The sequence below is a fragment of the Sceloporus occidentalis genome, unplaced genomic scaffold (assembly GCF_023333645.1).
Source record: "Sceloporus occidentalis isolate IW3139 unplaced genomic scaffold, rSceOcc1.0.p SCAF_71, whole genome shotgun sequence".
NCBI lineage: Eukaryota > Metazoa > Chordata > Lepidosauria > Squamata > Phrynosomatidae > Sceloporus > Sceloporus occidentalis.
Genome location: NW_028317051.1, coordinates 3,052,682 through 3,077,205, shown reverse-complemented (window position 1 = coordinate 3,077,205; position 24,524 = coordinate 3,052,682). Strand labels below are relative to the sequence as shown.

At 39.3% G+C, this 24,524-nt stretch overlaps 1 protein-coding gene across 1 annotated transcript in view; it reads right to left on the bottom strand.

Moving 5' to 3' along the window:
• The window catches only part of LOC149286273 (BCAS3 microtubule associated cell migration factor-like), a 523,731-nt gene that overhangs the window by 316,264 nt on the left and 182,943 nt on the right, over positions 1-24,524 (bottom strand). Inside the window, exon 15 of the mRNA XM_089494317.1 lies at positions 16,247-16,397. Within this exon, the coding sequence (XP_089350443.1) occupies positions 16,247-16,397 (151 nt within the window). The remainder of the gene's footprint in view (positions 1-16,246; positions 16,398-24,524) is intronic.

Genomic DNA, 24,524 nt, shown 5'->3' with positions numbered 1-24,524 from the left:
ATCCTTGCACAGCAGCAGCACTAGATCCACTGGAACTTCAGCGGCCCTTGATACTTTGTTGGGTGCCTCTAAAATAATCAAAGCTGCCACTACCTAATTCTACAGACCCTCTAAGTTATTAGGAACAGAAAGCTTTTATCTGGCCAGGTTTCTCCTTAGTGGATAGCAGCTGCTTTCATGCGCACCAAAGCAAGAGAGTTTGATCTGTGACCGGCAACAACAACCCCTACAGAACACAGCACTCCCCACAGCTGGTGGAGAAGATGGTTTTCTAGAAAGCCAATCGGACCAAATTTGGTTACTCAATATTCAAACTATCCAGCACTTCTCTTCTATCTACTTTCTTACTCTGGTGGATCAGTTCTTTTGATTCTTCAAATATTGGGTTTCCATGTGTCTATCTGCCAGTGCATGTCCAGGCCACTAGCCCTACTACTGCTCCACAGTTTTCTTCCTTACTCTGGGATGGCCAATTCCTTTAGATTTTTTCAATATTGTGGAAATTCAGTCCTGCACCAAGTTGTTGGTTTAAGTGTCTATCTGCCAGTGCCTGCACAGGCCACACGCTCTACTACTGCTGTTACTTGTCAATCTTCTTCCTTACCATGAGGGATCAATTCTGATTTTTTTAATATTGCTTGCCCCGACTCAGTGGCCTACTACTGCTCCTCTGTCTCCTTCCTTACTCTGGGGGGATCATATTTTTAATTTTTCAAACACTGGGGAAATCCTGTCTAGTATTCAAGTGGTTAGATAGCTGCACAGGCATAGTGTCCTGCTGCCTCTCTTCTGTCTCCTTCTTGAATCTTGGGGATAAGTTCTTTTTGAATATTGTGAAAATTCAGTCCTGGACCAAGGGACTGTATGTGTTTATCTACCAGTGCCTGCCCAGGCCACATGCCCTACTACTGCTGCTACTTATCAGTCTTTTTCCTTACCCTGAGGGATCAATTCTGATTTTGAATATTGTGGGGAGATTTTCCTCTTTTGGGAACCTCTGAATGTTGTTTCCGAATCAAAAAAGTATATCCCATGTATATTTCTCACCAACATTATTTGAGAAAGTATGGGTTGCATTGCCAACATAAGAAGCAAGGGAAAGAAAACAAAAAAGGGAGGGGGAGAAGGTGAAAAGGAAGGAGGGATGGGAGGGAAAAGGTCAAGGAAGAGAAAAGTGTAATGAGGAAGAAAGATATGTAACAAGTTAAAGGAGAGGAGGGAGGAGACACACTTAGAACTTTGCCTAGGTATTGCTCCTTCAGCATAACCCACGATGGAGCTGAAAGTGATTCTGCAAAATGTAAACTATATTAACCAATGGGATGGTCCAATCATAGGGCACTTTTCATTAGTTGCAATGACAAGTATTAAAAATATGGGCAGAATATACTAGTATTTATGCCTATCGCTGACAAGACAAAAAAAGTTGTTTCTCTCACTCTCTGCTTACTGAGATATTCAGAGCTGTCCTGGTGTTACAAGGTTTTCCCCAAGCATGACTCTGTCCACTTCACTCTTCCCCTAATGCTACACATCTCACCCGAAAACTATGCACATTGCACCTAGAGCAGGAAACCAGAGCAACTTGTCAGCTGTGCTGTTCCTGCCCGATATGCTCCCCACCTCGACTGAGCCTCATAAACACCTCTTTGGCATTAACGGCAGCTTTGTACGTACCTACAGTTTCACATACTCTACAAATAACTCTGGACCACACAATAGAGTACACATATCCACGGATTCTATTCCACTTTATGCTACCTGCGGAAGAACACATAGTGCCTCCGTCAACATGACTGAGAATTCCCACAATGGCATGGCTTTCATTATCACATTTGCATGATGGACTGGGGAGATATATGTTGAAATTGTACATAGGTTAGCTCATTTGGAAGAACTGTTGTGCCTATATTTATTGTTCTTGTAATTTGACAATTTTTATTTCTAATGCTATCAATATTTGCCTAAATGAATTATATTCACAAGTAATACCATATAATAAACAATCTATTTACTGCATATTGATACAACTAGGACATTGTTTAAAGAAATTAAAATCTTTTGTTTTGATGAACCTTTTAATTCAATACTGATTTTTTTTTAAAGGCCAAGTAAACAACACTCTTTTCTCAATAATATGGGCTACACAACTTGAATGAGAGGTTGTAACAAGGTTAAAAAGGGTTAAGGAGAGATTTTGTCTCATTTCTTTCAAAAGAAACCCAGCACTTAACATCTACTTAAAGGGACAATGAAAAAAGGTTCCCCTTTTGTACCTTTTTTTAATCCGTTACAAATAGATTCTTTCCATGAAGGGAGAATGAGCCATAAAAGAGTATGAGAGTGGGGGAAAAAGCAAATCCAGGATGCAGTTAGTGATTGCAGCTCAGCTCTGACGACTAAATTGCAGCCAAACAAATACAAATAAATAAATAAATACATAAAAAATAAAAGCGTTCCAAGGACTTGATTTGGCTTGAAAGCCATATTTTCGTTTCCATGATCACAGCTTTGTTTTATGTTACTGCGACTCTGATGGCTGAATCTTTGCTCTGGTGCAGTATTTTCATAACTCCAGCCCTTTGAAAAGCAGGCACCAATTGACAGAGATGATGAGTGGGCAGCACGCCAAACACGATCCGAGTCTGGCCTAAGCAGAACATTACCGTTTTCCATGTTGTAATTCCCCCAGCTGTGCCTCTATTCACACACTACAATTGCTAACGAAGAGCAGTACTCTGTACAGTAAGCTAAGTGTGCTCTTTGCAGCAATTGCTTGGACTAGGCGCACACGGCTACACTTTTTGTCATTAAAATCACCAGTACTTTTTAGATTTTTTTTTTTTTTAACACAAACAAGAAAATATATAAATGTTCATGTGTGTTTTTCCCCACTGTTTATAATACCCACAAATGAAACAAAGAAATAACCATATTAATAAAACAAACAAAATTTGACTCATGCTGTTGAGGGATATTGGGGGTGAAATATTAGGTTTTAAATATGAGCATGAGAGCATGTGCTTGGGGAAAGAGATTACTGTTGCTAAAACTCAATGATATTTTAGACATGATAATACATATATTTTAGATGTGATAAAACACAACTGTTAAGATTTCAGAGAACTCAACAATAGTGCATTGTGAAGATGACTGAGACAATTCACATGATGGTGCTTGAAGGCTTTGCACTAAATGCATAATACTATGAAGTAAGATGACAGCATGAGTGCCCCTTAGGTTTAGTGAACTACTACATGACTTCAAGATGAACTTATACCTTTTCTATATTAACTGTCTCCTGTGTGGGACAGAGCTGGTTTGTGAGCACTGCCACTCACAAAGGACCTCCCCGGTATGGCCGTCAGAGCTGTAGAATTGATCGGGGTCTGTGCCATGGGCATCAATCACAATACCCATCTGACTGCCACACACTCTATTAAAGAGTGGAACACAGGGATTTGTCATCTGTTCCTCAATAGTTTGTGAGTTGGATGCAAACAAAACATAGTGGGTGGGTGTGAATGTAGGCATGAATGTATAAGTCTCTGGTGTTAAAGTGAGTGTGTGTGTATGTATGTGTGTATGTGTAAAGTATAGTGTTAGAGTATCAGGGATGAGTCTAGAGCTAGAGTGAGAGAGATAAGGGTGGTAATGATGTTAGAGCGAGTATGTGTGTGAGTTTTAGTTACGGGGCAGTGCTGAAAAAATACTGCACCCAGGCACCACTAACCCTAGGCTAAACCACTCACCATGCGATTCCTGTAAAAAACTGAGATTCTGAAATTCTGGACTTTCTGGACTCAACATTCAGTAAAATATAGAAAAAATGATTTATATTTGTTATTTAAAGGTGCTGTTCTCCCTACTCTAACTTAATTTTGCCTCAGTCATATTTTTTTATGAAAACACTTCAGGCCAAGTGTAATTAATGGTTAGTCTCTGCAGAGCATCACCTTAAGTTATGTAGAGTGTATTATGCAGTTTTCTCCAATGCAATGTGTATACAGGGCCGGCCTTAGGGGTGTGCAACCGCACAGGGCGCCATGGCAACAGGGGCGTCGTCCGGGACTTAAATTATAACATCGTTTTTTTTTTTGTAACTTTATTTAACATCCTCCATGTTAAATAAAGTTTTTTTTTACTTTATTTAACATGGAGGATGTTAAATAAAGTTAAACAAAAAAAAACGGTGTTTTCATTCAAGTCCTGGGCAGGGGCACTGAGCGGTTGTTCGTGAAGTTTTCAGCAACCGCTCGGAGCCCCTCACTCTCTGTGACTCCGTCGCGGTGCTGAGCGCCAGAATTATTATGAGAAGGGGCAGAGGGGGGGGAGGCAGTGAGAAGGTGCAGAGGGGGGAAGGCAGTGAGAAGGGGCAGAGGGAGGAAGGCAGTGACAAGGGGCAGAGGGGGAGATTTTTTCCCTTTCTTTTTTTGGGGGATGGGGGGCGCCAGAGGAGTAGTCCGCACAGGGCGCCAGAACACTTAAGGCCGGCTCTGTGTGTATAACATGTAAGTTGAAAGACACGCAAGCAGTTTGGGCACCCTGGATATTCCATAACTTCAGATGGAGCCACATACCAAAAGCTGAGTATACCATGTATGCCCAAAACCAATAAGCCTAATGGCGAACAGTTATCGGAATGTTGTCTCAGCTGAATTACCGTATTTTATTAACTTCCGTAAAGTACCTTAATCTTTTCATTGCTATCATTATTCTTATCGCAAGGTATGAATGGAAAGGGAGGAAGTCACTTTTATTTGCAAACAAAAGAGTCTGGAATATATTAACTTCCCACAAAAAAAGACTTCAAACAGACACAGAGGATGTTCTGAACAAATAGTACCTAGGATGGGAAAAATTAAAATGATAAAATCTAAGCCTCGATCCAAGATCACAGAGTCTATCTGTTTTGGGTTTTTTTTGCCTCTTCGTATGTGGATAGAATTTCACTAACATAAACTTCTCGTTAGCTGCCAAACTTTGAGAAGAGCAGAGTGAAATTGTGATATGTCCGTCCTTTCCTGAACAGTATTGTATGGTTCGGTGCTAACGAATAGAATGCTAGTAACTCTCTCTGCTCTGAAATCAAAATGTGGATGAAACGTGATCCCAACACATATTCCACTTCCTGAAGCTGGTTTGACAGACATGAATGGTCAACTCTTGCATTGTGTCTAAGCCCTCTCATGGTCAATGGGTCTCTTATTATTCTATGAATATATATGCCTTAAAAGTTACACCCAATGTTTTTTTTCAAGTTTTTTAAACTTTAAGATCATATGACATATACAGTAGCCTACTGCTTCAAATGATGGAATACCATTTTGGAATCTCAGTCAATATCAAGTTTATAAAACAAAATATGAGTTTTGTAACTTAATAATATGCAACACAATAACCATTTACAATATTGCTGCATCGTTATACCAAGAACCATTCGGGAAAAACTGCAAAATAAATCAATCAAGACCAATGTGGCTCAATCATAATGCAAGGAGGAAGCAGGCCTTTAATTTACTTAAAACAGAAAACAGGGATCATCAATGGATTTTGAAAAGGGACTAATCATGAAAAAAAGGCAATCCAATCAGTTACAATAGCAAATGAAACTATTACTGCCAGGCAAACTAAGTGCAACCCTAAACAATTACTCAAATTTACTAACACAAAAAACATAAGGAATGTTAATACTGGACACATAGTAGAAGTAATCTGATCCTATTATAAAAAGGAATAAATATTAAATTTAAGATGAACAATGGATAAATTAGTTTTTTCAATAAAGAAAATTAACATTTAGATCTGAGTAGGGCTATAGCATACCTCCCAACAGTTTTCATGGGACATTCACAATTTTTGGGCACTGTCAAGCTGTCCAGCTGTCCTGGTTAGCTGCTCCACCATCCTGCTTTTGTGGGCAGTGGGGATCACTGGTCCAAGAAGCTGTAAAATCAATGAAGGTCAGTGCTTTCGCAGCACAGACCGCCAATCTAGCTCCCCGTTGCCACCTTACAATGCAGTTGAGTTTTCCTGTAAAGGTGGACGATTGACCATGTCCTGACACAGCCACTTCAGGTGCTGGTCCTGCCCCTCTCCCTCTGCTGTTATAGCTCCCAACACAAGTGTCCCAAGTCAATATTTTTAATTTGGTCAATGTAGAAAAAAAACAGCAGTCACATATATTTTCAGGGCCTGAGGTCTCTTCTTCAAATTCCATTCCAGTTAAGGTACTACTTTTATTTGATTCAGAATTGCCAGAATATGCCTTCAACAAAGCTATAGTAGGGACATTTCATGCAAATTTCTCTCTATTTTCCACCATTCCATAGAAAAAGCCTTTGTTTAAATCCTACTGTCAACCCATGTAGACAGCTGTAACTAGCTTACTGGATTCTGCATACATTGTTTTGGCAGACTGCATGCAAATCTCTAGTCCCATACTACACAGGAGAAAAACCGAAGAGGATGGGCATCGGGGGGGCATCAAAAGTTGGCACTTGTCTCACCTTGGAAATTCAGAGAGACCCACTGGAGCAGCAGTAGGGGAGAGAGAAGCAGAAAGAAAATCTGGTAGTCAGGGGACCATAACTGCTGCAAAACTACCAAGTGTCTTATTTTGGTTAGAGCCTCTATGCCCCTTTTTACTACCCTCTAACTATTTCTTTTTTGTAATACCTTAGAATGTTAGCTGGCATCACAGAGCTACACCACACAACTTTAACTTTTCTTGACTGCAATTCCCATGATGTTGAGCAGCAACATTTCTAGTTGATTTGTACAGGAATAGTAAGGACTACAGTACAAACAGTAACTTTTGTTGACTGTGTCTACAATAATATTCAGCCATCCATATTACTAAACTTCGACTGTTGACTGCAGCTTCCATGATATACAGTCAGCCGTTACTGGCTGAACACCATAGGAATTGTAGATTGGGGTAGTTGTGGCTAATCCTTACCACCTCTGCTATTGTAAACCAAAGTTCATGCTGGACTGTTAGCTACTACTAACATGGTCAAATAATATTTCCTATTAATGGGTAACTAACATTTTCCTCCCATCAGGAAGCCCCTCTCCTGAGCAAACAAAGGTAGGCAATGGGGAGAAGATAAGGAATATATCTTTCACCCTGGAAAATATCCAGCAGACACCCATGGATAGATCTGAGGGTTTAATCTGGAATATGACAGTTCCCCTTTAAAAGCTAAAACTACTTTTGGTGATGGTGTTAGTATTTATTAGTAAATTATGAGAATCCTACCCCTCTCCAACAGAAAATGTTTTTATATGCTACCATAATAGAATCCTGTCCACTGTGCTAAAACAACAGACATTACAAATATGCTTTCTTGGCTCTAAATCCAACTTCCCCATCTGCATACATAACCCCCTTGAAACTAAGTTACCTCCTTTCACCTATAATTAACTGCACCTCAGTGGGATTGGCAAGGGAAGAACCGAGTTTGTGGTTTATTCTAAACTGTTCTCATTGCACAGGACATAAGAATGAAAAGCCATCCCCCCATTACAAAACAAATATCCCTTAACAGTAATCCACAGTTAGCATCCTCCCTGTAAAATGTGAGACACTCCATTTATTTTTTACAATTGGGCTAAAGAAATAGTCCAGTTCCCAAAAATGTATTTTTACTTTTTAATGCATGCATGGAGTCATATTCAGGCACACACGTTATTAGACTTGTGCAAGTGGAAAAAAACGATTCAGGCAAAGTTTTGTTTCCTGTCCTTCCGGTTCACGAAAATTGGAGGGCAATTTACATTTGGAAACAAATTGTTGCCACTCACCCTTATTTACTTTCTCATGCTATCTCACACTCTCACTCACGCTTTCTCACACTCTTATTCATATTCTCTTACACTTTCATTCACACTCTCTCTCTCTCTCTCTGAATGTCTCCTTAATTTGTCTGCCAACCGCTTCTTCTCTTGCATCTTCTTGAGCTTCTGTCTTCTTTCTTCATCTGCTTCTCTGTGGACATGGCCTCCTGGTGAACTTCCGCAATAGGACAGAGCCTCCGGGCACACCCTAATGAAGACAGATTTGCTGAGAAAGAGAAGTTTTTCTGCACTTCTTTTTCTGAGTAAATCTATCAGAATTATTCTGGCCTCTTGGTGCACTTCCGGAAAAGGGTGGAGCCTTTGAGAACACCCTCTACCCAGCCTGGCAAAATGTCTTTTTACTGACGCTCACCAGGAGGCCATGTCCATGGAGCATCATATAAAGAAAAAAAGACAGGAAAACAAGAAGATGAAACAGAAAAATCTAAGCTTCGCGACAAGGAGACAGGGACAAGGAAGTGGTCAGCGGTGATGGTAGGGACACATTCAGAGAAAATGTCAGAGAGACTCAATAAGAGTGTGAGAGAATACGATGATAGTGTGAGAGTGAGTGTATAAGAGCGTGAGAGAGAAGGAATAAGAGTGTGGCAGAATGCGATGATAGTGTGAGAGCGAGTGTGTGAGAGCCTGAGTGAGAGTGAAAGAACCATTCTAACAACATTTTGGAGCATTTTGCTTTGTTTTTGTTTAGTTTTTGGGGGTTCCTCCTTGTTTTTGGGGATTCGTTTGAAGAAATTAGCAAATTTCATTCAAATTAAAATTCCTAAAAGTCTACTCATTATTTCTAGTAAATACAAAGAGCACATTTTTTGGGGGGGTAAATCAATGTTTATTAAGCATTTTTTCGGAGAAATCCAACGAAGGAAGGGGGGGTACAGAAATAAGAAGGGAGGGGGAGACACGGATAAGGGTACAGTCCAAATCCATCACAACATATGCAGTAAGAAGAAATATGCAGCATGGTAGGTATACATTCGGGAATATCACATCTGGGTCAGCAGAATGACAATGGAAGCAAGATGGACCAATCAAAATAGTTTACCAGATAAGTGACACCGTCGCGGCCCGTGACACAACAGGATGTAGTATGTGTTTAAGGCTCCGAGTGGAGCGGGGCCGGCGAGTCCGGGAAACTATGGAGGCGTGGACAGCTAGGTGCCAACTCAAATGGGACATCGGGGGGGGAGTCGGGGCTGGGCTGCAGCACAGTGGATGAGGCACCTCGATCAACCGTAAAGAAGGCACACACGGAGCGGCAAACGCGGTATCGTGACGGACCGGGAAGGGGACGGTAAGACAAAGGATCCAGGAAGGAGAAAGGGAGACAGAGAGATAGAGAGAGAGAGAGAGAGAGAGAGAGGGAAAAAAAAAGAAAAAAAAAAGGGGGGGGAAGCAAGGTGGGACTACGTAACGGGTGTGGCCGCCAGATGAGGGCGGATCTCGGGGCTAGATAGGTATTGCACCCAGTGAAACCAGAGACGAAGATGTTTATCAGACCTGTCGTCTACCGAGCACATCAGCTCCTCAAGGGTACGTCTCCGCTCCACCCGCAGGATCCACTCCCGAAACGAGGGCGGGGCCGGGTCACCCCAATGGAGGGAGATTATAGATTTGGCCGCCACCAGGAGATGGCGGAGTATCGTAGATTTGTACCAAGAGACAGGGTAGGGCATATGCAGCAGTAGGAGGAACCCAGGGGTGAACGGAAGCCGCCTGTCAGTAAGAGTTTGAGCAGTAGAATGGACAGTAGTCCAAAAAGAGAGCATCCGAGGGCAAGACCACCATAAGTGAAGGAGCGAACATGGGGAAGCCCCGCACCTCCAGCATTCATCCCGTATGTCGGGATTGTATCGGGCCAGCTTGGACGGAGGGCGGCCAAGAGCTTATAGGACATCTCCTGGTCCCTGTTACTGATGGAGCACTGGTGAGTGAGGATCGATATCTTATGCCATTGTATATATTTTTTTTTTTATATAACATTGCTAGCGGCAGAATATAAAGTCCTCAACACAGGTTCCACCACCAGAGCGGAAGTCTTATTTTCTAACGCCAATGATTAAAGGATGTCTTCACCAATTTGCATGTAGTAAAATGCACTGAAGTCTATGCGAAATGGGCTCTAACAGGTATAATTTACAAAAGCTATGCCCATATCTGCCTCTTGAGACAAATAAATAAAAATTCATAGGTAGTTACAGGGGAAATAAGTGTGTATGGCAGTCAAAAACTCTAAAATACAGGTCACCTAATCCCTAAAAAAATAAGGCACATTTTGTCCAGCAACAGTCTAATCTACTTTCGGGAAGTGGCCATAGAAAATGAATAAGAAAGATTTTGGATAGCCAGGCAGTTGCAATGCCCTGTCAGTTCCCAGCCGTTCCTTCATGCACATTTCATCACAATTACAGGGTTAAGCAGCTGCTTTTCACGAAAAAGTGCCTGTTTCCTTCCAGCACTGCTCAAAGGTGCTGACCAAGTAGGTGTAAATACATCTGTCTTTTGCCATTTGTACTAACGCATGCCTCCTACACTTCTCAGAGTGCAGCAGATGGTCTCTGTCCTGTCGAAATATTACAGTGTACAGACTTCCACTGCTATGTGTTTCTAGAAATATGAGGGCAGATGTTAAATATGTTAAGCACACGCTTTGCCCCCTGGAGGCGTAAGTTAAGGCTGCCGTCTCAATTTGGCCATCTTCTGCATGCCAGGATTTGTGGTTCTTAGGCGTTTCTCTTAAATCTCTCTAAATAGATCATTGCTCCTTGTTAATTTTCATTACAACAGTCTCAAAATATTTCATCACTTAAGATAGATTTATTAGAACATACAGTAGGAAAAAAAATAGGGGCTTTCTTCCTTATATGTTTCATTAACCTCTTAAACAGACTGCGATGCAAAGAGGGTATCATAAAGAATAGAACATATTGTCATGTACGGATTGTGAGATTTTTATGCATGTCGAAATGTGAATATAATACCAAATTGATGATCAGATCCAATTATCCCCATGTGACCTTTCACTTTCTGATACGAAACCATGCTTGGTTACATCTAGGTTCCAAGATATAAAAGTGATTAAAAGTGTTGCCAAGACATAATAGGTGAAGGAACACGCTGCTCCTACACATACAAAGTGTTTTCAGCGTGCTATTATCCAGAATCCCAGAGTGTGAGCTCAGAGCAACTTGGAAGAGTTGGCCATGAAAACAGGATATATGCCTTGTGAAAACTGTATTCAAAACCGTTTCCTGACAGATGCTGAGGAGAAATGGAAATATTTTATATCCCATTCTACTGTCGAGACTGTGACAAAGGGGAAACACTAGAACCCTTTTTTTTTCTTGAGTGAAGCCTTAATTATATTTTGGCACCAGTATTGTACTACTTATTGGCTGTGTGGAAAATGATTATTATATTTGCTCTGTGTCTGTAACACATATATTTATAAGGTTACTGATTTTGGCTATGTCTTCTTTTTGGCCACGTTTATGAAGCATATGGATTGGATGAGTTTCAATAAGTCTGATATGGTCAGACACTACACTATCCAAATAAATATTTTCAGCAAGAACTCGATATTTATCTGTCGCTATTGTTTCATTCATGCCCCAGATTTTTCCTTTTATTCTCTAAGAATAGGGTTCCAATATGAACAGAAAAGGGCAAAATGTTAAGGATGACATGATGTTACACCAAACAAAAGAAAAATCACAAGTGTCTAAGAGGAAGGAAATAATGACTTGGTTCATGTAACTATACACCAGAAACACTGGACAGGTCCTGCAATAGTGACTTAATGGACTCACTGCAAAATTATTAAGGGTAATTATAGACCCTGTTTTACTCGCTGGTTTGACCCAGAATCTCCAGATAAAACACGGCTTCCCTGGGTCTCTGAGTCACTCTAATTGTTCTCTGGACATGGATAAGTACTTCGCTATGCCCTCATCTAGCCTTTTTAATGCTGTCTGGGGTTAGTCCTGTCTCATTTGGAGCCACTCACACATAAGAGTGAGAACTTCGGGCAACCCAGCCTGTGAAGGTATACTAATTACTTTCATTCCACCACAAACCCCCCCCCCCCCCCAGTATTTTAGCCTTGTCCTTTCAAGCTTTGGAAAAGACTTAGCATGATTACAATGCAGATTTTATGGTGGAACAAAAGTGACCGGACTCTTCACGAGATGAAAATGTTCTGGGCTTCCAAAAAGGTTTTAGTAGGTCTACAGGAACATAAATTGCTTTTCTCAATTGTGATAAACTCTTCTATTAGATGTATTATGGAAAGATTTTTTTTTTACAAACATGCTTAGCACTAAAAGCCATTTGTGAAGAGTAGGGTAAAATTCTATGAAAAATATTGGAATTATATGAAAAAGATAATGTCCAGTCAAAAGAGTATATTGCGCCCCCATTAAACATAATTTAATAGTAGTATCGCTTATTAAATCATGTCACTTATCCTGATTACAAACCTATTAGATAATTGAGCAGGGTACTGCCCAATTAAGAACAAAAAATCTACACATAAATTTAACAATGTCAAAATGTGGTGCTTTCTCTCACAGGGATTAGTTCTTTAATGCTTGAAACAACTGTAAACAGCATGTCAGCAAACCTATTTTACTGCTAAAAACATTTACATTGGTGGTTGGTAAGTGGCAGGGTTTTGATCTCCAAGCAGTATGTGCCATGATTGCTTTTAATGAAGGCTCTACATATCAATGAGTAGCATGTCAGTTCCTCTGCTAATACTAATCACATCATGATTTTTTCAGCCTCGGAGGCTTTTTTTTTGTGTATTCTGGCTTTCAAATGCACTATAGAAACTGAACAGCATAATGTAAACATGCCAGAGGCGTAGGATGCAATGAAACAGAAGTATTGCCCAAGGACTTAGCTACTGGAAAGAGTAGAAATTTGGATTTGCTAACATAAATTCTGTGTCAAGTAACAATATATCCATTGTGAGATTGACACATCTTGTGGGAGTAGAGTACAATAGCATGATGTATATTACAACTTCCAGCAGGTTACAACATTTATTGAAATGCAACTGGACTCATATTAATCATAGTCATGTTGACTAATATGCTTTTATGCTCAAAAACAACTGCTCCCATAATTAAGAAAAGTCTACCATTTATAGATCACCTTAAAGGAGTGAGGGATTTCACTCTACAAAAAAGGAATGTAGTTATGGTCACTAAGTGTTGGCATTTTGTGGCACATCATGGGATTTATTCAGGGAAGAATGAGCTCTAGTTGAACAGAACGTTTTTTGTCTTGGGCCGGCCCTGTATATTCAGTAATTAATACAGTAAGATGACTTTTTACGTCATGGTAACTCACATACAAATATAGAAACATGGAAACAAAGATTTTGACTATTAGAACCGCAAACCTTCCTTGGTCCTTGGTCTTGTCTTTTATTCAGGACAGTCTTAACACCTTTTGCATGTTTAATGTTCTCACTGTATTCAATGGTTCTGCTGAAAGTCTGTTCCACTTATCTCCCAACCACTCATTTAAGTAAAATTTTCTTTATATCTGACCTTCTAGTTTTAGACAATTACTTCTTCTCTTAGCATTTCCTCCTTTGAAATAAACTTCCCTCCTGACATGTCCTGCAAACCATTCACCATTTTATTAGCCCCCTTCTGAACTCACTCTAGAACTCCAGTCTCCGGAACTGAACACAATATACTAGGTGAGGTCCGACCAGATTTCTGTACAGTGGCAGGACCATGTCCCTCTTTCTACTACTTAGCTTGTGGCAATACAGCCAAACAACCTGCTTGCATTTTATAGTTTTGCTACATTTCATGTTTACCTTTATATCTTCAGAGATAATTACTCCCAAATCACTATCCTCTGTCATCACTGACATCACAGTGCCACCTTATTTTTGCCTCCCGTTTTTTTTAATTTTACATTGATCTGCAGCTGCCACAAGCACGATTACTCTTCTAATTTACTTAAATTATTAGCTGTTTGAATTGTGCCACCAGGAACTTATATCCATTGAAAAACCTTGTACAGTCAACATAAAGATATACCTTACCATTGGGACTCTATTCAAATATTGCTATTACAAATATACCTCACTAATAACAAGACCCTCCTGTGAATATGTAACATTGACTACAAACTGTCTCCTGTGACTCAACCGTGGTCCTATCAATTCAACGACCGTATTTGCTTGATTATAAAGAGACTCTGATTATAAGACGACCCCCAAAGTTTTAATATTAATTTAGGAAAAAAGAAATATAAGACTACTCTATAGGAAAAAAGTTTTACTAGTAAATAATAATTCACATGTAAACTATTTTTTCATATTTAATAAAAACTATGATTGAGAAAAATGCATTTCATGTTTTTATTTCCTTTTATTTGCCAACCTGCCCCCAAGTTATGTACATCTGACATCTCCCCCAGGCTTGCCACTCTGCCCCCCAGATATGCCACTCAGCCCCCCCAGACTTACCAATGCATTCCCAGACTTGCCCCCCTGTGCTCCAGACTCCCTGGTGTCTAGTGGGGGCAGCCGGTGGACATCTGCGCGATGCACGTAGACAACCTCTGCTGCTGCCAGGTCCCCTGGAACTCTTTTTAAGGTTGATTTTTAAGACAACCTCGATTATAAGATGATGGGTACTTTTCAGAGCATTTGCTCTGAAAACACCTCGTCTTATATTCAAGCAAATACAGAATTTTAACACTGAAACCTAAGCACCGCAGTTCATTTATGAGTCTTCTATAAAGGACAGTGTCAGTTGGCTTACTGATATCCAGGTAGGTTATATCTACTGCTTCTTTCTGGTTTATTATTTTACTTAAAACATGCAGCTTGGTGAATTAAAACCGACGTTTTACTTCTAGAACCAAAATTCCTATAAATGTTTGTCGCGACACATGGAAAGATTGGGTATGGAGCCTAAAATAATTGATTAAACAATACAGTGCACATACTCTAGGGCTTTGTCACTCAAAAACAGCTTATCTCTATTGAAAATCTGACACTAAGTTGAAGATAATCAATGAACACCATTCAACAATTTTCTAGGAAGTCTTTTTCATCCTGAATACTTGCTGGGCAATATGTACAATTTACATCTGCACCAGTATCTGTGTAAATGTTTACAAAAAGCACGTTACCTGTCTACCTTGAGTAGCATACGCCATAGAACTAGTGAGCTGTTTTTCATGCCATATGGTTTAATGTACAGAGCCCTCTATGCTGGTGTCTGTGCCAATGTGACTGTGCCAATCACACATTTAACACTTAGCGTTAGAAGACATTTAAAAAATATGAATTGAATAAAGAAGTCTGGGAATGTCTGAGGCAATATTTGAAAATGTCTATCCTTGTACTTTCCTGCAGAAATTGGAGGTACAGTAAGAGCATCCTAACAGGGCAGACAGTAAGCAGGCAAACTCCACCAACCACAGGACTGAGCTCAGCGGTCAGCTATCATACACCAGGCCTCCAAGGCAAATCCAGAAAGTTCCTACACATGTGAAAAAGTTTTAAACATAATTTCATTTGTGAGTGGCATCAAAAAGCTTCCCTAGCCAAAGGAAGCCCAACATGTAGAGTTTGAGCTGTTGTTTAACTGCAACCTACCGTGACTTGGATTGGCTGAATATATACCTTTTGGCCAGAGCTCGATCATCAAAAATTCACTATTATCAGAATGATGCTAATAAAAAATATCAATACATATCTATGACTGTTATTTAAAAAGAAGATAAGGCTTCGTGTAAAATACACATAACTGCATAAATTCAGTTGAGTATTTTTAAAATGTTTTCCTTCCATAAACAGTTTAACATGAAAATAACCACTGGAGCTATATGATGTGTATGCACACAATGCATATTACCTCTCAGTAGTGTATAACAAAGTATAAGTGTGTTAGCTTTCTTTTTTATTTCAAACAAACTTCTTTCAGATGTAGTCTAACCTGCCTTCAAATATTCTCCTTAAAATCAAAGTCTCAGGTGTGGGACATCATAATGATTTATTTGCAGCAATATTTTTATTTTCTCTTTATATCCCCTGTCTTCCTTCCTATATATCAAAACCTATAAGAAACTAATGAAGACAAAATCTAAATACATGCCCACATCCTGTGCGCAGAAACCCACTGTTGTCAACACTCATGTTAAGTTTTGCTAGCTTGGTATACTAGCCTTTGCTTGTGTATATGTTTGCCAATTATATGTTTGTGATATATATCATTGCTCAAATGGGGATTTTTCATTACAAAAAAAAGATGTAATTCAATCATTCAATATGGCGCCACTAAGTTCTGTATAGATGAGCTAAAAGTAAAAGTTAAAAACAACAAGAAATTATAAGGAAGCCAAAACTTACCCAGTTCTTTTGGTGATGGTTCCCAAAGTCATTGGCTGCTTAATTTGTACGAGAGGTAATACCACAGTCAAACTGGGTAGGGGTGAGAGTCGTGGGTTCCCTGGGTTATTATTGGTGAAATTATTGTAATTTTCTTGATTGTTCAGTTTCCCTGCAAACATAAAACAGAAAAAATAATCAAAAAAGATGAAAAACAACACAGTTACAAAGTCTGCAATATAAAACAGTGGTTGGCTTGTGAAAAAAATCAGGCAAGGCAAGCTGAGTATGACTGTTTATCTCATATTCTTCAGTAGAAAACCAAACATTCCAGCAGAATTCTGAAGAGCACAAAATAAGGGGAACCATCATGAGATTTGTAGTATAACACCAGCTAGAATACAGCAGGCGGGTGGTATTTTGGATTGCTCTAATCTAACAGATGCTATCAAATTAAGAATCATTATCATGTCTGGAGCACATATTCTGTCTGGGGTTCATTTATTATATTTATTTAAAAAAAATGATCATGGTGCAAAGTTTAAAAAGTGTTCTTATCACCAAAGGAATGGTCCTGTAGATCACCATTTTTAAAACTGTGTACCAGAAATAATGTATTGGTATCTCTCTTGTTCTCAGGTAGACACTTCTTGAGGATATGTCCCTAACACTATAAAATATTATGGATGTAATGGCGCAAAACAAATAATGAGAAAGACGTTTCAACTTATTTCAAATCATACAAATGTAAATCCTTAAAGTTTTGATTATTTATCTGCATAGATCCCAGCAGAACAGCACACGTGCCTGACACAAGGCATGGTGTTAAAACTTCAATTGTCTGTCCCTGCTGACCTCTCAGGGAGTCCAGGGGTCAATGAGGGCCCAAAGCATCATACCTACAGTTTCGAGAAAACTAAATTAAATTAAATATTTATGTTAATTATTTAAGTGAAAACATGTTAACACAACCTCTTTAGCAAAATGTAAATTTATAGTTTCTATTTCCTGAACTTTAAAAAAGCAAAAATATTGCAGCCGATAAAGGATCTTAAATAAAAAGATAATTAATTTCCACGGCTTGTAATGAAGAAATGGAAGTTATTGGTAACTATATAAAACAGTACTGCTTAGAAACTGTTCAGGGATGCATAGCAAAACCTCTATATAACTGCAAATTACCTGAAGTTTAGCTGGCATGGGAGTTTTGATGCACCGGTGCAATATGTAGCATTATTTCCACAAACAAGATTGCTTGCAGAACCTTACTCCAAAAACTTTGTCCCACAACATCACACATACACATATTTCTGACGGCTAGTGCTTTGCCATGTAGAAGAGAAGAAATCCCAAGTTCCATGCAGTCACTCTTAAAGGGACGTTTACACAACAGAGGTGAGGATTGGCATTGGAGGACTGTTTAAACCCTCAGTAGGCATTTGTATGTTTGCATGTAATAGTACCCAGTGCATTTTGGCTCTGTATTGTATCTTGCGTTTTCTATTACACCAGTTTGATCTTAGGCTTTTCATTACTTGCACTCTGCTTGCACCTAACAATGAGTTTATCTTGTCTGCCTGCCTTACTGTTAACCAAACTCGGCTTGTTTACCGACCTGTACTGATATCCGCAGTCCTACACCTCGGATTTAACCTGACCAAGAGTGAGTACTCCGCTTGCCCGCTGGGTTAAATGACCTCCACTCCCCAGCTTTTCATGAGTAGTCTGATTTGTCATACCTCTGGAACGCAAATGCTTGGCCTGAGGCCTGAGGAAGATGTATATCACATTTTCTAAAATGGTTGGCAGCAACAGTAATCTTAATACATAGATAATCATTATCACTACCAAAAATCACTTATAAAAACAAATAAAAAAGTGCATTGCTTTGCTACACCTAGGTCAATAACCCAGACGCTGCAAGCACAGGATGTTGATGAGTGACCTTAGACATATGGCTGAAGAAGTTTCACTGTGTTAACCTACAAACCACTGACACTGACCTGACTTGTCATTAAGCCATTAAGAAAATAAACAGATACTTAGGAAAAATAATGTTATAGATGGTCTCATTTAAAGAGAATTATTTTATTCCTTTAAAGTCCGAAAATCTGGTGTCCCCAAACAGAACGGCTGCATCTGACCCGGACAGGAACATGACCCCCCCACCTCGCCCCGAATTGTAAAAATGGACGCTGTCCATAGTGTGGTACTCTTACTCTATTCATTGTTTAGTACACATGACCTCTCAGCTCCCAGACAGAAAAGGAAATGAGCTACAAATTACACGGGCTGGATGAAAAGAAAGGACAGAAAAGGGGGGACAGAATGAAGGGGGGTGAGGGAGAGAACCAAAGGAGCCTGTTTGCAATAAAATCAAAGTACTTCAAATAGTTAAGAAACGGTGAATTAGAGGGTTTAGATCATTAACTTGTTTTTCTGTGTTCCAATAATGCTGTAAGATGATGGCTTTTGTCTCTAATCAAAGAGAAGCCATATTGGGAATTAAGGGATGCATTCTTTAGCAGATATTACAGAAATCCCAGGCCTGAGCCACACAATCTTAACTTGAAGAGGGTTCTTAAAATTTCAAAACAGCTACACCCCCAGCACAGCCACCTTTTTATAAGGAAGAATAACAGCTTAGAAACGGATTTCTCACAGGAAGCTGCCTCAAATGCCATAATGGTACTTGAAATGGAATGAAAACAGCCAAAGGACAGAGGCAGGAAAAATGTCTTAATGAACATAGAACCAGAACAAAAGTGATACGCAATTATATATATATATATATATATATATATATATATATATATATATATACATATATATACACATATTAGTATTAAAGAGAAAACCTAATAGAAAGCTTCCATAAAATTAGCGTCGTTTGGCTTATGATAAAGGAATCAGATGTACAGAGTCAGTGCTACATTCATTCCTACAGGTAGACTTTTTTTTAAATTACCACAATTCGGCAATTACTCGTATATCCAGTAGATGATTGCAGGTAATTGCAATGGTTACACTGTTATTATAATTCAGTGCAGAAAATCACAGGAAATTTGAAAGCCCGCAGAAAGTTTATTTCAGGTGAATATACTCGGAGAAATCTTAGTTGCGTGTGTAATAACTAACTGGGTTTCATTTGTTAGGGTTATGTGCACAGAATGATAAAAGGCATCGAGGGTAACATACCCTGAGCCCAGTACTGTTTCATTAGATTTTTTATTTATTTATTTTTTAACTGCCCTCCAAATCTACATGAAACTTCTTATTATTTATCATTCCTGACCTTTTGGGAGTTGATTTTGCAGGGAAGAAAGAATAAAAAAACAAAAAAAAACAAATAGAGAACAAACTGCAGTGAATGACAACAAACCTAAAATTCTGAAAATCATTACTTCCCCAGAGCTAAAACGGATACCGGCTCAAGAATGTTTTATGATCCTATTCATGAAGTTTTGGAAAATGATTTTTAGAAATATTCACATTTTTTTTTATAATAAAAAAAAACTATTTATGGGAGTTATGGGAGCCACTAAAACAACTGAAAACCTTGCTCTGCTGAAGCAATACCATAAATTAACACTGTGTTTTAGTCTTTAGGACAGAAAGACAACTGTATAACAGAAAGAAAACAGAGAATCTGTAACAAACACAACATATAAAAAAAAATCTCTTAACTGCAATATGCGTGGAAATTTGCTTTAAATGTCAGTATTACATGATACACAGAGAAATGTATGCAGGATTCATAGATTAACGCTCAAGGCAACTATGCATAAAACACTTATACAAATGCTCAATGAGGATTTATAAATCAGACAAAAAGCCTACACCATAAAAAGAAACTCTTTTTTCTAATAATGGGATATAGTAATGATAGCAGAGAAAAAAAACACATGAAAACTAAGGTATGCCCCACAAGGTTTCACAGATGGAAGAAATTGCTTATGATCTTCACTTACAGACGGTGGGATCCTAACAGAAGAGATTCCCATTTGACCAATGCAAAGATTTAACAACAACAAAAAATGTTATGTGCCAAATAAAAATGGTAAAATATCCTCATGTAAGATTAAACTATTAATATTCAAATATTTTAGTTTCTTTGTAAATATATAGCAAGGACAAAGCTTTGAATGACCGACCCAGCAAGATTATTGCTAAAGACATGATCCTATGTGACTCTTAACAGGTTATTATTATTGCAGAGCACCTCCTGCAGGCCATTGGTGTTATAGTGGCTTCGACCATGCAAACAGCCAGAGTTTAAGTTACTGAATAAGCTAAATGAATGACATGAATCTAATGACTCAAAGGCCTCTTCTGCACAATATAACAAAATAATCAACTAAGTAAAAGTTTGAAGAATATTGTTTTAGAAACTGGACTGTAAGTATAGAGGCCAATTTATATAGGACAAGTACTGGGATACTGGATTCATTACACCAACAGTGACAGTTATGATATCACATTCTAAATACATAGACATTAATATGCAGCTGAACAGGACATACCAAGACATTGTGGAAACTGCTATGCTTCGAACATTGTGGGAACAGTTTGCCAAAGCGCCTTTTCTATTCCAGCAAGACTGTACCCCGATGTACAAAGCAAGGTCCATAAAGGCATGGTTGGACGAGTTTGGTGTGGAAGAACTTGTCTGGCACAGAGCCCTGACCTCAACCCCATTGAACACCTGTGGGATGAACTGAAAGGGAGATTGCATGCCAGGCTTTCTCGTTCACCAACATCGGTGCCTGAGCTCACAAATACTCTACTGGATGGGCAAACATTCTCACAGAAACACCGCAAAATCTTGCGGAAAGCCTTCCCAGAAGATTGGGAGCTCTTATAGATGCAAAGGGGTGACCAACTACATACTAATGAATTTGTATTTAGAATATGATGTCAGTAAAGTCTAAAATGTAGGTCTAAAAATGCTAGACTAGAGAAGCACATTGTTCAGGTCCAGGAACAATCTGAGTACAGCTTAAAGTTAAATTAAGGGAACAGAGGACTGTGGGAAATCAACTGTGGGACCTGCCGGCCTAGACCAGCATATGCCACTGGCTGGAAACCTTAGGACTGGCTCAGCGTAAAATTCATCAACTACCACCCCCAAAACAAAATGCCTAATTGAACCATTAGCTCCTTTCTAATGTGTGGCAAGTGGGAATACACACAATACACATTTTATAACATGTAATGTTAAAATAATACCATCATTTTAACTTATGTAAGAGCCACTTTGTTGTTATTTTGTTCAAAGACACTTATAAAATAATGCTTGATGACACTTACCCACACAATAACGCAGCAAAGAAATCATCTAACAATGGAAAATATCACACCACACTGACATAGCTTTTTACAGAGAATAAAACAAAATTAAGAGGTATCAGGCTCTTTGTTCTCATTACCAATCCAATTTGAGTAGAAATGTTTGTGATCTATTATATAATGGGTTACCTCTCAAGTTAAGCCGTTTACAAAAATAGTTAAATGACGTTCACGGTTTCCTTACACTATTGTAATTTTAACTTCACTGTATGACCAGGAAAAATAATTAACATTTTACCTTTACTAGAAAATAAATTTCAACTTTCACCCAAGTCTTCATTTTAATCCCAATAACTGCTGTCACTCGTTGACATAGGTTGCCTATAATGGTATGGAAAATGTCTCGTAATAAAGATATATCTTAATGGTGGTCTCTAAATTTGATGGTCATGGTACTCAGGAAATAGATTCACTTAAGAGGTTCATTAGATATAAATGAATGGTTGTTTTTTTTTCTTTTTCCAGAGACACTCTTTCACTGTCTGCTACGACTTCATCTAGCCTGTAGGGAGTTTTGATTGTTCTTCGTCTATTGATTGAAAGGTAGATCAATACGTGGACAACAGTCCCATATTCCTCTGACAGCAAACCTCACAGACAGCAACTCACTATTCAATTTCCAGGCACTTCTACCAGTGGTTTAAGATTAGCAATCAACCTCCATCTTTGAATCATATGCTTATATGTTTTGACGTTTAAGTGTCTAACAGAATCATGGTTGGGTGATATGATTAGTCCTCCACAAATAGTAAATTAAGCTCTTGAACTCTAATATACTTTTTTTATTGTGTGTCTGTATAATGGGGAAAAAACATTGGGGACACCAAAAAAAAAGGAAAAGCCGACTTTTTTTAAAATTATTATTTACTTCTCGTTATATATTGCTAACTGCTTACTTTTGGAATAGGAATTGTACACTGCAGGCAGAGACAGATATACAGGTCATGCAGCCCTAGCAAGGCATTTTTGAAACACCATCTATTGTTATATCAACCCACAGTGAAAACCACTTATGTACAGTGGCAGGGGCGTACCTAGAGTATTTGGCACCTGGGGCGGATCCTGTATGTGGCACCCCCCCACACACACACTTTAAAACTGCATAGCTTCTACCGTTATATACCGGCGCAGACACTGAAGGTGGTACAGCATAACACTTACTGTTATCATTATATACTGAGGCAGACATTGACGGTGGTACAGCATAACACTTATCACTATATACTGAGGCAGAAATTGACGGTGGTACAGCATAACACCTATCACTATATACTGAGGCAGACATTGACGATTGTACAGCATAACACCTACCACTATATACTGAGGCAGACATTGACAATAGTGCAGCATAACTCCTATCACTATATACTAAGCCAAACATTGATGTGGTGTAGGCCTACCACTTCATTAGTAGTAGGGATGCACCGAAACGAATTCTGGATTGAAACCGAAAATGCAGCATTTACCTGGCCGAAACCGAATATGACCCCCCCGACACCATAAAAAAAAAATCTAACTTTTATTTAAAGTAAGTAACACACCAAAATAGGACAAAACAATTAAATAACAATATTAATATATATATATATATATATGATTGTTAACAGCAATCACATTCCTATCATGCCCAGGCATACCCAGATTCCAGGATGTACTTGCAGACTTGGCATGATAGGAGTATGATTGCCCTATCTACCCCTTCTCACTCCCTTTTGTCCTACCTACCCCTTCTCACTCCCTTCTCCCTATCTACCCCCTCTCCCCCCGTCTCACTCCCTTCTCCCTATCTACCCCCTCCTAACTATCTACCCTCTCCCCCTTTGAAGTTCACTTACCTTTCAGGAGTCCTGCGGTGGGGGTACAAGGCCTCTGTCTCCCAGCTCTGCCACTGTATGGAACAGTATAGAGTGATGGGAGTTATGATGTACTAGAGCATAATTATATAATGAAAAATACATTGGAAATGGTACAGCATAACACCCATCACTCTCACACATTTACCAATCCGCACATATACCAATCCACACACATACCACTCCACACACACACCAATCCAGACATACACCAATCCACACATATACTAATCCACACATATACCAATCCACACATATACCAATCCACACATATACCAATCCACACACATACCAATCCACAGATATACTAATCCACACATACCAATCCACACATATACCAATCCACACATACACCAATCCACACATACCAATCCACACATACCAATCCACACATACCAATCCACATATACCAATCCACTCTCACTCACTGAATGCTTTCCTACCTTTCCTCTTTTCTCCTTACAGCTTCTTTTCCTCCTCTTCGCTCCTCTTCTTCAGTTCTTCTGTCTTCTTCCGGTTCAGTGGGCGCGGCTTCAGTGTTGTGCGCCGGGATCTGACAACAAATCCCGGCGCACAGCAGCTGTTGCCGCGCGGATCGCATGGGAGAGGTATCGGAGGTCTTTAACAGACCTCCGGCTCCCTTGAGTGATATTAAGCCGGGTTCAAGGGTTGAACCCAGTTTAAAATCACTCAAGGGAGCCGGAGGTCTGTTAAAGACCTCCGATACCGCTCCCTTGCGAGCCTGCTCCTCCAGCGGCGGACATTACTGTCTGTCTCTGGAGGGGTGCCGGGTGCCGGCAAGTTGGCACCCCCCTGATGAGCGGCACCCGGTGCGACCGCCCCGCCCCCCGCTAGGTACGCTACTGTACAGTGGATATAAAAAGTCTACCCACCCCTGTTAAAATGCCAGGTTCTTGTGATGTTAAAGAATGAGACAAAGATAAATCATGTCAGAACTTTTTCCACATTTAATGTGACCTATAACGTGAACAATTCAATTGCAAAACAAACTGAAATCTTTGAAGGGGAAAAAAATAAAAACTCACAATAACCTGGTTGCATAAGTGTGCACACCCTCTTATAACTGGGGTTGTGGC